At 44.9% G+C, this 12,550-nt stretch overlaps 1 protein-coding gene across 1 annotated transcript in view; it reads left to right on the top strand.

The window, feature by feature from the left end:
* The first annotated feature begins 8,823 nt into the window (after window positions 1-8,823).
* The window catches only part of LOC115479026 (acrosin-like), a 29,748-nt gene continuing 26,021 nt past the window's right edge, over window positions 8,824-12,550 (top strand). Inside the window, exons 1-2 of the mRNA XM_030216736.1 lie at window positions 8,824-8,959; window positions 10,116-10,314. Coding sequence (XP_030072596.1) covers window positions 8,824-8,959; window positions 10,116-10,314 — 335 coding nt within the window. The remainder of the gene's footprint in view (window positions 8,960-10,115; window positions 10,315-12,550) is intronic.

Genomic DNA, 12,550 nt, shown 5'->3' with positions numbered 1-12,550 from the left:
AGCTAAGGTTGTTTATCATAATAGTGGTTGACTCTGGTGCCTGGGAGGTGCCCAGGGCTTTTTTTGAGGGGGTACTTGGGGGTACTGAGTACCGGCACCTTTTCCACTGTCTGCTAAAATTGACGCATGGTCCCCAAGTTTTAATGAAAGAGCTCAGGCTCTACACACCAATTCTGCCTTGTCATAGATTCTGTAACTGGTTGCAGGGGGCCTGGCTATTGTGGGGTGGGGTCCCTAAGTGATCACCCCACCCCTGAAGGGTGGCCTGGCATTTGAGTACCGGCACCTTTTTTGCTAGAAAAAAACACACTAGAGGTGCCACACACCCTAACCCAGGGGGAGGACCCAGGGGCAGCAGAAGAGCCCACCCTCCGTCTGCTTGAAGGCCCAGCTGGGGAGGCCACGGCTCCAGCAGCTGGCCCCAGTGATGTGGACCCACATCTGCAGCTCCTGGAACATGTTTCTGATACACAGTCTGTCATGCTGCAGGACTCGGAGCAGCAGGCCCAGCACCTGATCCTTGAACAAATCCTGGCCCTGCTCCAGAGGTAAGCTAAGGAGTGCTGGCCACCGCCCTAAGCACAAGGGACAGAACAGTTCATTCCTGCTTTCAAACAAAGAATGCTGCATCTGGAACTACTGTGCATAAATGTTGCCAATGCAGCAAAAATGTGTTGCTGTTTTGGAAAGAAAATTGGGACTATAAATGTTTGATGTTGTTTGCCATACTAAGTTAGATGTCTGCATTTTGTCTAATATGTATAGACTAGCCATTGAGCCCATAAAAAACGGGCTAGTGTAGGAAAGAGGGGGTTGAAAGCCCCTTCCCATCGCCGCTGCAAGGCCCCCCCCCCCCGCCGCCGAGCTGCCCCCCCCTCCCGAGTCGCCGCCACCCCTCCATCCGGCCCGGGCCCTCGCTCCGCTATTGAAACAGCGAGGGAACGCAGCACACAGCTCTGCTGAGCTGCCGTCGGCCTTCCTTCTTCTTCTCTGCCTGTGTCCTGCCCTCGTGTGATGTAACGTCGTCGAGGGCGGGACACAGGCAGAGAGGAAGAAGGAAGGACGGCAGCTCAGCAGAGCTGTGTGCTGTGTTCCCTCGCTGTTTCAATAGCGGAGCGAGGGCCCAGCCGGGTGGAGGGTGGGGGGAGCGCTAGCGACGGCGGTTTCGTCCCTCGCAAATGCGCAGTAGAGACCCTCTCTGTTCCGCCCCCATCATCACGTATTGATGCGGGGGCGGGGCAGAGAGGGTCTCTACTGCGCATTTGCGAGTGAGTACGACACTCGCCATTTATATGTTTGATACCCTGATATGCAAGACTGATGGGTGCTGTGTTGCCAGCACTACAAAACAAGCCCAGGGAAAGGGAGACTGGATAAGCTCCAGAACCTTTTCTAAACCCAGATAGCTGGATGTTACTACATCCTCTGGCAAAGAGTTCCAGAGCTTAACTATTCGTTGACTGAAACAGTGGTGTAGCCACAGACAGCCAGTTTTGGGATGACCTGAGCCCAAATTGGGTGGGCACAAACTTTTCTCTGCCTTGCCCTACCCCCACCTCAAAATATAAATACTTTAGCTAATGAGGATCCCCAAGCTCTGTCAGCTGAAAACTTTCTCTGAAGGTGGCCAGAACTCTTTTACCAAGCTTGGCAGGCAGCAGCAATGACCCTAAGCCACTGATGCCAGCAGCCCACACATGCCGTCTTTGGAGGAGGTCATTAGCTGGGGATGCTTGGGGATCCTCACCAGCTATACAGCAAGGGTCAGGACTGGTGTTAGACCTGCTTGGGCCCAGGTCAGAAAATAACGGAGAGCACCCCTCCCCGATTCCCTCTCCTTCCCACCTGCCATTACTATCACACCAACAGACCTTCACCAAATCCAGAACAAGGGATCACAAATTAGAAATAAAATATTTAGACAAAACTTGAATGGGAACCAGTAGCGTAGCTAGGTGGGGTGCAGGGGGAGTGGTCGCGCCCCCAAACAGATTATTAAAAAAAATGGCGCCTATGGATTTTTGAACCAGCGTCCGGCGGGGCTGACGGATTTTTAAAAAAAATTGTGCTTTCTCCCACTCCATCGTACGCCCTCCCTCCCGACACCTCAAGAAGACTAAGCCTACTTCGTTTTTAATATCTCCTGCAGCAACAGCCAAGTTACTATTTGATTGAGCCCCGGACGTCAGATCCTTCCCTCTGCTTGTGTCACTCACGAGTCCCACCCTCGTGCAGACAGGAAGTGACAGTCTGAGTTAGAGCAAGACGCGTAGGGAAGGATCTGACGCCGGCTCTGGCAATGTGCTATCGCTGCAGTGCAGCGGCTGTTAAACGAAGCCGGTTTGACGGTCCGGAGGGGACACAGAAAGGAGCGCTGGACTTCGAAGGGGTGAGGGACGAGAGAGAGAAGGACTCTGGAGGGAGAAGTAAGTGGTAAAGGACTGAGGAGGGAGAGAGAGGAAGAAACAAAGTAGTGCTGGATTTAGGTGGGGGTGGAGATAAAGAGGGGGAAACGGAAAGTGGTGCTGGACTCGGGGAAGGGGGTTGAAGGCAAGAAGGTTAGATAAAGCAGGAGACAGGGGAGGCTATCTAGACCTTTGACCCAAAGCAATAATAAACGCTATTGAATTCAACAGCCAAAGATCATTAAAAATAAGGGACTGCCTATGCGTGGTCCACCTGTAAAAAGTCTAAAGCTGTTCTACTTGGATAGGCAGTGCCTTAAAAGGTGGAGGATAAAATATATATTTTTTATAGCTTTTTTCAAGTTATTTGAAAGCTTCCCATATGTAGATATAAATATAATGAAATAACAATTGAATATCACTAAAACAGCCTAAAAATTATTGTAGCTGGTAGAAACAGTACTAATAAACACTGTATTTTTGTGCTCATTTTTCTACACTGTTCTATATAATACAGATGTACAAATTTCCGTGAGGATATCCTGTTTCTTGATGGGTTCATGTTAACTGTTGCAATCTGCCTTGGGAAGCCTGGTGTTATAAATATGGAAAGCAGGAAGAGAGGAGGAAGATGGTGGACCATAGGAGGAGGAAGGAACCTTTTCCATAGATGGGAAGGCGGTAGAACTAGAGGACATGAAATGAGATTGAAGGGGGGCAGACTCAAGAAAAATGTCAGGAAGTATTTCTTCACAGAGAGAGTGGTGGATACTTGGAATGCCCCCCCCCCCCCCCCCCCCCCGCGGGAGGTGGTGGAGATGAAAACGGTAACGGAGTTCAAAAATGCGTGGGATGAACATAAAGGAATCCTGTTCAGAAGGAATGGGTCCTCAGAAGCTTTGCGGTGATTGGGTGGCAGAGCCGGTGGTGGGAGGCGGGCTAGTGGGTGGGAGGCAGGGCTAGTGCTTGGCAGACTTCTACGGTCTGTGCCCTGAAAATGGCAGATGTAAATCAGGGTCAGGTATACACATAAAGTAGCACATATCAGTTTATCTTGTTGGGCAGACTGGATGGACCGTACAGGTTTTTCTCTGCCGTCATCTACTATGTTACTATGTTATGTTCTATAAATGGTACCTAACTTTCAACATCTTTTATAGAATAGCGCTTAGTGCATTATTTTTTTTGCGCTGATTTTTCAGTGCTATTTATAGAATTTGGTCCATAATATGTACAGTACTGCTTACATCTAGTAGTACTACAGAAATGCAGTAGTAGTATTTAGAGGGGTCCACCCCTTCCGCTCTGGATTGTAGTCGGAAGTCCTGTTCCTCACACAGGTTTCCGGTAAGGTACAATACTGCAAAATGTTTTATTTCAAGTTCAGTTCCACACACAGAATCCCAATGCAGTTCCCAAAAGTCCAGGCCTGGTTCAAGAAAAACACTGGCCCAATTTAGTTGGGCCAAAGGCCGGGTGGGGGTTACCCTCTTCTGTCCAAGAGGGGACCTTTTCCCCCCTAAGAAAGGTACTTTAACAGTTCCACCTGCTTTTCTCTATAACAGCACAGTTCCAACAAACTCTCATAGAAAAATCTCCACAAAGGAAAACAATACTTCATTCACCTTTCCTCTTCATAGCACGCATGATGCCCTGCAGTGAGCAGGGCTGGCAGTTCACTTCCCTCTTCACAGCACCTCCACATCTGTGACCTACTACTACTACTACTTAACATTTCTAGAGCGCTACTAGGGTTACGCAGCGCTGTACAAATTAACGAATAAGGACGGTCCCTGCTCAGAAGAGCTTACAATCTCCCGCACTGCCCTTATGTGCTGGAAAGGGCTGCATTTGTAGTCTCCCACTCCATGGTAGTGTGCTCTTCCAGGCAGGGAAGATCTAGTGGCAGGCTTTCTCCCTCCTCCACGTACTCCATGGCAGTGGGGTAGCCACAGGTGGGCCTGGGTGGGCCAGGGCCCACCCACTTTGGACTCAGTCCCACCTAAAATTGTGACACTCTTGCTGTGGCTGGTGGGGATCCCCAAGCTTTGCCAGCTGAAGATTTTCTCTCCTTGGGCACCAGCGCTCTTCCAAATGTCAGCCAGCGGCACTTGCCTGGAGACCGGCTCTTCTGCACATGCTCAGTTGTCACACATGCATAAGCACTGAGCATGCACGACAAGCCGGTAGCAGCATCAGTTTGAGGCAAGTGCTGCTGGCTGCCGTTTGGAAGAGTGCTGGCTGCTCCAGGAGGAGGAGGAAATCTTCAGGAAGCAGGGTTTGGGGATCCCCGCCTGCTCAAGTATTTAATATTTGGGGTTTGTGGGCAGGGAAGGGTGGAGAGAGGAGTAAACCAGAGGGGGTTTGGGGGAGATGTGAATTCTATGCCCTCCCACCTTGGGCCCAGGCCCACCCAAATTTGACCATCTGGCTACATCCCTGCTCCATGGATTCCTTCCTTGAATAAGACTCCTCTCTCTCCTGGTTGCTGGGAACTTCCAGGAAATCTGACCCTCCCTTCTCACAGCTGGGGGGGAATTATATACTGCCTATGCAGCCAAGGGAACTGGGCTTCTTCCCTTCTTCTCCCTCTAGTGGGGAAGGGAGTAACTGGCTCACCTTGCACGGAGCCACTTCTCCCCCTGCTGGAGTTAGAAATCCCTTCTACCCTTTTAGGGCTACCCTGCTCTTTCTTTTTTGCAAGGGCTTCTGGGGATTGTAGTTCAGGGATTAGCAGCTTCTTTTTTTGGGCCAAGGGTGCTAACCTTATCAAAAGTAGTAGTGAAAATTTATGAGAAGGTACAGCTGAATAACCAAATCTTCAAAGCACTTTTACAGTCTCTGAAAAGTGCACATGGACTTCTCAGCAGTCAGTTTCAAGGCTGCGCCCTGTATTCCAAACAGTAAGATTGCATGTGAATGCTCTTACATTAACTAAAAATATCAGTAGGAAACTGGTTCAATCTAATAAATCATGAAACCATATAAATACAGAACCCAGTTACTAAATATAAGGTTACTCTTTTCAAATAAAGGAGGAAAAAACGCCTCAAGAAAAAGCTTTTCCCACGATTATAGGTGGGATAAAAGCTATCATTTCATCATCATGGGCATCACAAAAAAAACCTCCTCTACTTAATTATTTCAATTATATCTTTTTAAATTAATTATATTCTTACTGTCCACTTTGCCAGAGATAAAGCAGAGTGGACAATCTTTGCTTTATCTCTGGCAAAGTGGACAGTAAGAATATAATTAATTTAAAAAGATATAATTTAAATAATTAAGTAGAGGAGGTTTTTTTTGTGATGCCCATGATGATGAAATGATAGCTTTTATCCCACCTATAATCGTGGGAAAAGCTTTTTCTTGAGGCGTTTTTTCCTCCTTTATTTGAAAAGAGTAACCTTATATTTAGTAATGCTCTTACATTAACAGCCTACTCAGCGAGCAGTGGTGACCAAAAAAGCAAAGAGAATGTTAGGAACGATTAGGAAAGGAATAGAAAATAAGACAAAGAATATCAACTTTGGCCAAGCTCCTGGAGTAGGGTTACCATATGGCTCCAGAAAAAGGAGCCTATTCAGTGGCTATATCAAAAAAACAAATCTTCAGCAGTCCCACTATCCTACAGATAAAGAACAATTTTTTGGTTTTTGGGACCCAGCTTCTTACTCATATGTTCTTTCAAATGACATATTCAGCATCTCTCATTCTTCTTCACGTTACCACAACTAAATGATTCGTTCACTTTTTTAGGGGACCTCAGTAGTGTTTACTGCCAAAATCATGTTAATATGGCAGTGTCAATAACGCAAACTTCGTCATCGGTACACCCGATTACTATAATTTGCATAAACTTTTACCTCGATGGAAGTAAAACCCAGACTGACTCAATCTGTGCTCCTTTAAAGTCCATAAACTGTTGTTAAGGTAGACTCGGGGGGGAAAGCTCATGTTTATTTCTGGGGTTGTTGGCATAAAATCTTTCTGCTTTATGGGATTCTGCCAGGCACTTGTGACTTGGATTGGCCGCCTGTTGGAAACAGGATTCAGGGCTAAGTGAATCTTTGATCTGAACCGGTATGCAATTGTTATGTTCTTAAAAACAATGCTATCACCCCACCACATTATAGTAGATTGTTGCTGGTTACTGGCAATTCAAGTTGTTGTTACAAATAAATCACTATTAAAAAGTAATGCCTTTAATTTGGCTGAAAATAAAGTAATAAATGTTGCTGCATAATGCTGTGTAATTTTATACTGTTGTATTAAGAAAATAATACATGTTCTATGTGGGACCAATATTCATCCAGTAATGGGCAACGATGTATTAAGTGGCCCAAAGTTCCTAGATTTTTACAACAGGACCAGCAACGATTGGATGCATCTTTTGATATCTTGGATAGTTTATATCTTTAACTTACAAAATGATAATTGCAGGGGAATTCGATATTAATAATATATTACCACCACATATAATTCAGCTACTATCCACCTTATAATTGAAAGAGAAAAACGCCTAGATTTCGACCCAAATCGGGAGATAGACGTTTATCTCACAAAAACGAATAAATCGGTATAATGGAAAGCCCATTTTGGACGTTTTCAACTGCACTCCATCGCGGAAGCGTACAAAGTTGACGTGGGGCGTGTCGGAGGCGTGGCGAAGGTGGAACTGGGGCGTGGTTATCGGCCGAGGAGAGATGGGCGCCTTTCGCCGATAATGGAAAAAAAAGTATGCGTTTGTAGCTAGAATTTAGGGCACTTTTCCTGGACCCTGTTTTTTCACGAATAAGGCCCCAAAAAGTGCCCTAAATGACCAGATTACCACCAGAGGGAATCGGGGATGACCTCCCCTGACTCCCCCAGTGGTCACTAACCCCCTCCCACCACAAAACATGATGTTTCACAACTTTTTATTTTCACCCTCAAATGTCATACCCACCTCCCTGGCAGCAGTATGCAGGTCCCTGGAGCAGTTGTTAGGGGGTGCAGTGGACTTCAGGCAGGTGGGCCCAGGCCCATCCCCCCCCTACCTGTTACAATTGTGCTGCTTAATGCTTAGTCGTCCAAACCCACTGTACCCAAATGTAGGTGCCCCCCTTCACCCCTTAGGGCTATAGTAATGGTGTAGACTTGTGGGCAGTGGGTTTTGAGGGGGATTTGGGGGGCTCAACACACAAGGGAAGGGTGCTATGCACCTGGGAGCTCTTTTACCTTTTTTTTTTTTTTTTTTTTTGTAAAAGTGCCCAGTTGGTGTCCTGGCATGTGAGGGGGACCAGTGCACTACGAATCCTGGCCCCTCCCACGAACAAATGCCTTGGATTTATTCGTTTTTGAGCTGGGCGCTTTCATTTTCCATTATCACTGAAAAACAAAAACGCCCAGCTCACAAATTGTCGAATAAAACATGGACGTCTATTTTTTTCGAAAATACGGTTCGGTCCGCCCCTTCACGGACCCGTTCTCGGAAATAAACGCCCATGGAGATAGACGTTTCCGTTCGATTATGCCCCTCCACGTATATTGATCCAAGTGGCTATAAAATTGATATGTCAAAACTGGAAAGATTGTAAAATCTTTAGCTGTTAGACATACTGAATTCCACCACATTTCGTAGGTTAACTTTGTAAATACGAAATGTGGTGGAATTCAGTATGTCTAACAGCTAAATACAAAAAAGTAGCAGCAGAGAAATGTGGTTCCCTCATGGCATATAATAAAATTTGGTCTACGGTGATTAAATATTCATCCAGTTAGGTAATAATTAACTTAATTAATGAACAGGTACTATTCATATATTGGCACTAATACTATAACATCTGATATGCATGCATGCTTCATACGTATATACATATATGTATATATATATATATATATATATAGTCAGAGTACATTGACCTTTTTGTTAACTGTTATTGTCATTGGTACTAAATTTCTAATATAAAATCAATAAAAACTGATTGAACAAAAAAAAAAATAATAAATTTTCAATTTTATAATTTTATCTTTAATTAACTTTTCAGCTTTTCAAATGTATAAACGTAGTAACCAGCTTCTGCGGTTACATCCAGCTCATCTCCATAATGCAAAATACATATTGGCAAAGGTTGGGGGAAGAGGGGAGAACAAGAGAAGGACTGTCTATATTTTAAGAAAGAAGTACTGGAAAATGTGTCATTGTAATTCCAAACCATATCTGGGAACCTGGAACCATTTATTCTTAAGGGTTCTTGGTTCTGAAAGTGTCATCACTCCCTGTTGAAGTCACAAAGTCTATGACAGCGGAGTTTCCCTCCACCAGGAGTTCTAAGCCTGGAAGAGTCACTAACATGAGATGGAGTCCCTGCTGCTGTTGCTGCTCTTCTTCCTTCCTTGGTTTTGTATGTCCAGGGGTAAGAGCACAAGTGGCAACATGGATGGAAGATGTACTCATCTGTCCGTCATCCAGTCATGGTCACTCATTCATTCTACGGGGTTTCCGCATCTGGGCCCTCTGATTGTACTGCTCTGCCTGAATACCTGGCTCAGCAACAGTGGCGTAGCCACAGGTGGGCCAGGGCCCACCCACTTAGGGCTTAGGCCCATCCAACAGTAGCACATGGTAATGAAAATGCTGCTCTCCACAATACTGGCACCTTTGCATGCTCAGTTTTCAGCGCATGCCTGCTGCAGACTACCAAGGTGGAGACTGGAGAGATGCATTTTCCCATCAGCTGAGATATTTTTTTGATGTGGGGGTGGGGGAGAGAACATTTGGTACCCACCCACTTCTTGCTCTAGGCCCACCCAAAATCTGCTGTCTGGCTACACCCCTGCTCAGCAAGACTCCTCTGTTCAGGCTGTTGGCTGCAGAGCAATGCCATGGCTGTGCCTGCAACTCTGGGTCTACAGTATTGCTATGCTTGGCTGTTGCCATTGCTGGGCCTAGGTCCCTAGCGCTGCAGCCCTGAAGAACTTAGGGCCCCCTGACTGCACGAATATTCTTACTCGTCAGATTCTGCGTTCTGGTATCCCGTCATTTCTTTTTCATTTTCTTATCCCTTACACCCCGTCATGCACTCTTCATTCAGCCTACCAACATCTTTGGGTTGTCCCTTCATTTTTTTTGCAAATACGTTCACATTTGGCTTGTTCGTCTTCCTTTAGTGTAGTTGTGCCTGCATTATGGAATGCTCTCCCTTTAGATCTCTGTTCTGAATTAACATTTAAAAAACGTAAGGCTTCATTCAAAGCACATTATGTCATTGTAGCTTATTCTTTACCATCTTAAGTTGTCTTCTTTAACATCTTAGGACTCTACCTGCTACAGCATAACTTCCTCTGTCTTGTCTCTGTTCACTCCCTCCCCTCCTTCTGTATCTTGGTATGATTGTTAACTTGACTTCCCAAATTCTTCCCGCCCCTTTTTATTATTAAGTTTAGTATAATTTAACCTAGGCCTCCCTTCTGTTTATGTTCCCTTTTTCTCGTCTATTCCTTTGAATTACATTTTTCATGTAAACCACTTAGATATTTGTATTATTTGCGGTATAGTAAATAAAGATGAACTATGAACTCTAGTGCTATGCCTGGAACTCTTGCCTAACAGCTGTCTTATCACTGGGTCTCTGGTTGCATGGTAATGATATACAGTATACTGGCCCCTGTTTTTTTAGTATTGCTACCGATGGCTCTTGACATACCCTCTTTCTCTGTTCTTTGCAGAATGCAGCAAACGGCCCCTTTTTGGTGTGGCAAGAAGTTCCCGTATTGTGGGAGGGACAGATTCACTACCTGGGGCTTGGCCTTGGCTAGTCAGTATCCAAAAGCCTTCATTCTCAGATTATGTTCATATGTGTGGGGGCTCTCTTTTAAATGACAAATGGATAGTGACCGCAGCCCACTGCTTTGAAGGGCAGGAAAGGTAAAGTGATGTCACAGTGAAAAGAATTTAGACTACAGTGATCTGTGTTGGAGCCATTCTAATTGAAATTACACAAGAGCTTCTTAGAACCATTTTTTTTTTCAATACTAATTGGATTTCTGTGTAAATGGATTGCTCATCTCTTGCAAACATAAGTAAGGTGACCATATATCTCAATGTCTGGGTGAACAAGCTGAGTGAACCAGAGTTCTCCTTGTACCTGTGCTCTGTACTCTAAGTAGACTCAATTCTGGAATCTGTTTGTAAGAGGAGCACACTGTTTGCGTTATGAACGCTTGGGCCGATGATCAGAAGCAAACACATCCCAGGATATACTGGGCAGGGCTGGGCGCCACCATTTTTCAGGCGGCGCCGATGGAAGAGGAGGGAGACCACCTCACTCCTCCAACAAGGTAGGGAGTGGGGGATTGACCGCAGCCCACTGGGCCATCAGGGACATCTCAGGAATGCTGAAGGAGGTTGGGGGAGCTGGAGACCCACCGGATATCCAGCACCCTGAACCTGTGTTGGGGGGGGTCAGGAGGACCAGGACCTCCAGCCCCTGTTGCTGGGGGGAGGGGGGTCAGCTTGGGATTCCTGCCGGGGCTACTGAACCTGTGTCGGGGGGGGAGGGGATCAGGTCAGGGGGACTGGAGGTCCGCCAGACCTCCAGTCACCATTTCACTTGGCTTGGGTGGGGGTAGATAGGGTCTGGTGGTCCCATGAACCTCCAGGCCCCTGTGTTTGACAGGTCTGGGCTTTTGGCAGCCCAGACATGTCAAACAAGTGCAAGAGGATTGTGAATGAGAGCACTTCTACCCCATGATCAGAGAAAATTGCGTGCTTAAATTTGCATGCAATTATCTCAGATCATAGGTATGTTTGTGCATTATGAGCTCTGATTTAGAACTGGGTATCTTTGTTAAGTGTCAGAAGCGGTGCTTAGGATAGGCATATTTTATAACGGTAAACATCACCCTCAAATACTCTCATAAAACTAATATCGTTCGTTAAATATTGTGACAGTAAAAGCAGCAACCTACAGATTTTCTGTAGTAATGTGCTACGTTGTCAGACTCTCAAGACTTTAATCATTGTTCCTTTTACAAGAAAGTATTTTCAAAACAAGTGTTTCAATGTCATGACTATTTCCAAATTATGGCTTATTTTCAGTCACCATATGCACAAATAGAAATGTCTCAACTAAGGACTTATCGGTAACAAACTTGATCTTCAACTTAAATGCTCTTTACAATTGTGTATAAAAATTCAGTAATTTGCTACGAGCAATAAGAAACTAAAAAAACTATTTGCTCTTGAATAGGTTATAAGAATTATCTGAGCTGTATATGAAAATATATCATTATTGTTTTAAATAAAAGGCCTCATTAGCCAAGGGTACCAACTCAGTGGACACACCTGTATAGGCTTCAATCATGGGCCAGCCACCACCTCCGAAAAACTTACAAACTGAACCAGTCTATAGTAAAAAAACGGGGTAGGGCTAATGTAGATTTAATTAACAACGGGCACAGATAATATCTAATAGACCCAATGGATGTAATGTCATATAACGGAAGAATGAAAAAGTACAATTCAGATGGGGGGGAAAAAAACAGGATTACGAAATACCATGTAGCCAAAAAGGTTACTTAGCGTCCAATCCAGGAGGGAAAAGAAAACCTCATTAAAGAGGCACCTCAGTGGGTTCCTTAGCAAAAAAATGGTATAATATAAGTATAGACCTTTCAAGATCCACACAAATTATTCTTTTAAGTCACTCTCTCGACAGTTATAGAATTCTCACTGTTTCGTTACTTCTTCAGGAGAGGATATGCAAAAGTAGCGAACATCGTCCGCATTGACAATTGTGTGTCAGGACAGTAGTCCCTGAACTTGTTTCAAATCCCAAATGGGCTTAGATTAGCATCAACTTTGTCCCGGGGGTTTGGATGAGATCCCTATGGACATGCACTGCAGTCAATGTTATTCCACTTTTAAAAGAGATTTGAAAGCTTGGCATTTTAACAATGTCTTTGGTTGGTTTGTATTTTATTGTTTTATTTTACGTAACAAAGCAGAGGGGAATACCACCACAGAAAGTAAAGCTGTATGCCAATCGGCCAGAAATGGAGAAAAGCTTGCTGGTGCAGTATATATTCAAATAAAGTCCTCTTCAGAAAAACACCCTTCTATTTCACAGGTCTACAGATATGAATCTTCACTCAAGCTTCTT

The sequence above is a fragment of the Microcaecilia unicolor genome, chromosome 10 (genome assembly GCF_901765095.1).
Source record: "Microcaecilia unicolor chromosome 10, aMicUni1.1, whole genome shotgun sequence".
NCBI lineage: Eukaryota > Metazoa > Chordata > Amphibia > Gymnophiona > Siphonopidae > Microcaecilia > Microcaecilia unicolor.
This window is presented reverse-complemented; position numbering and strand designations above follow the sequence as displayed.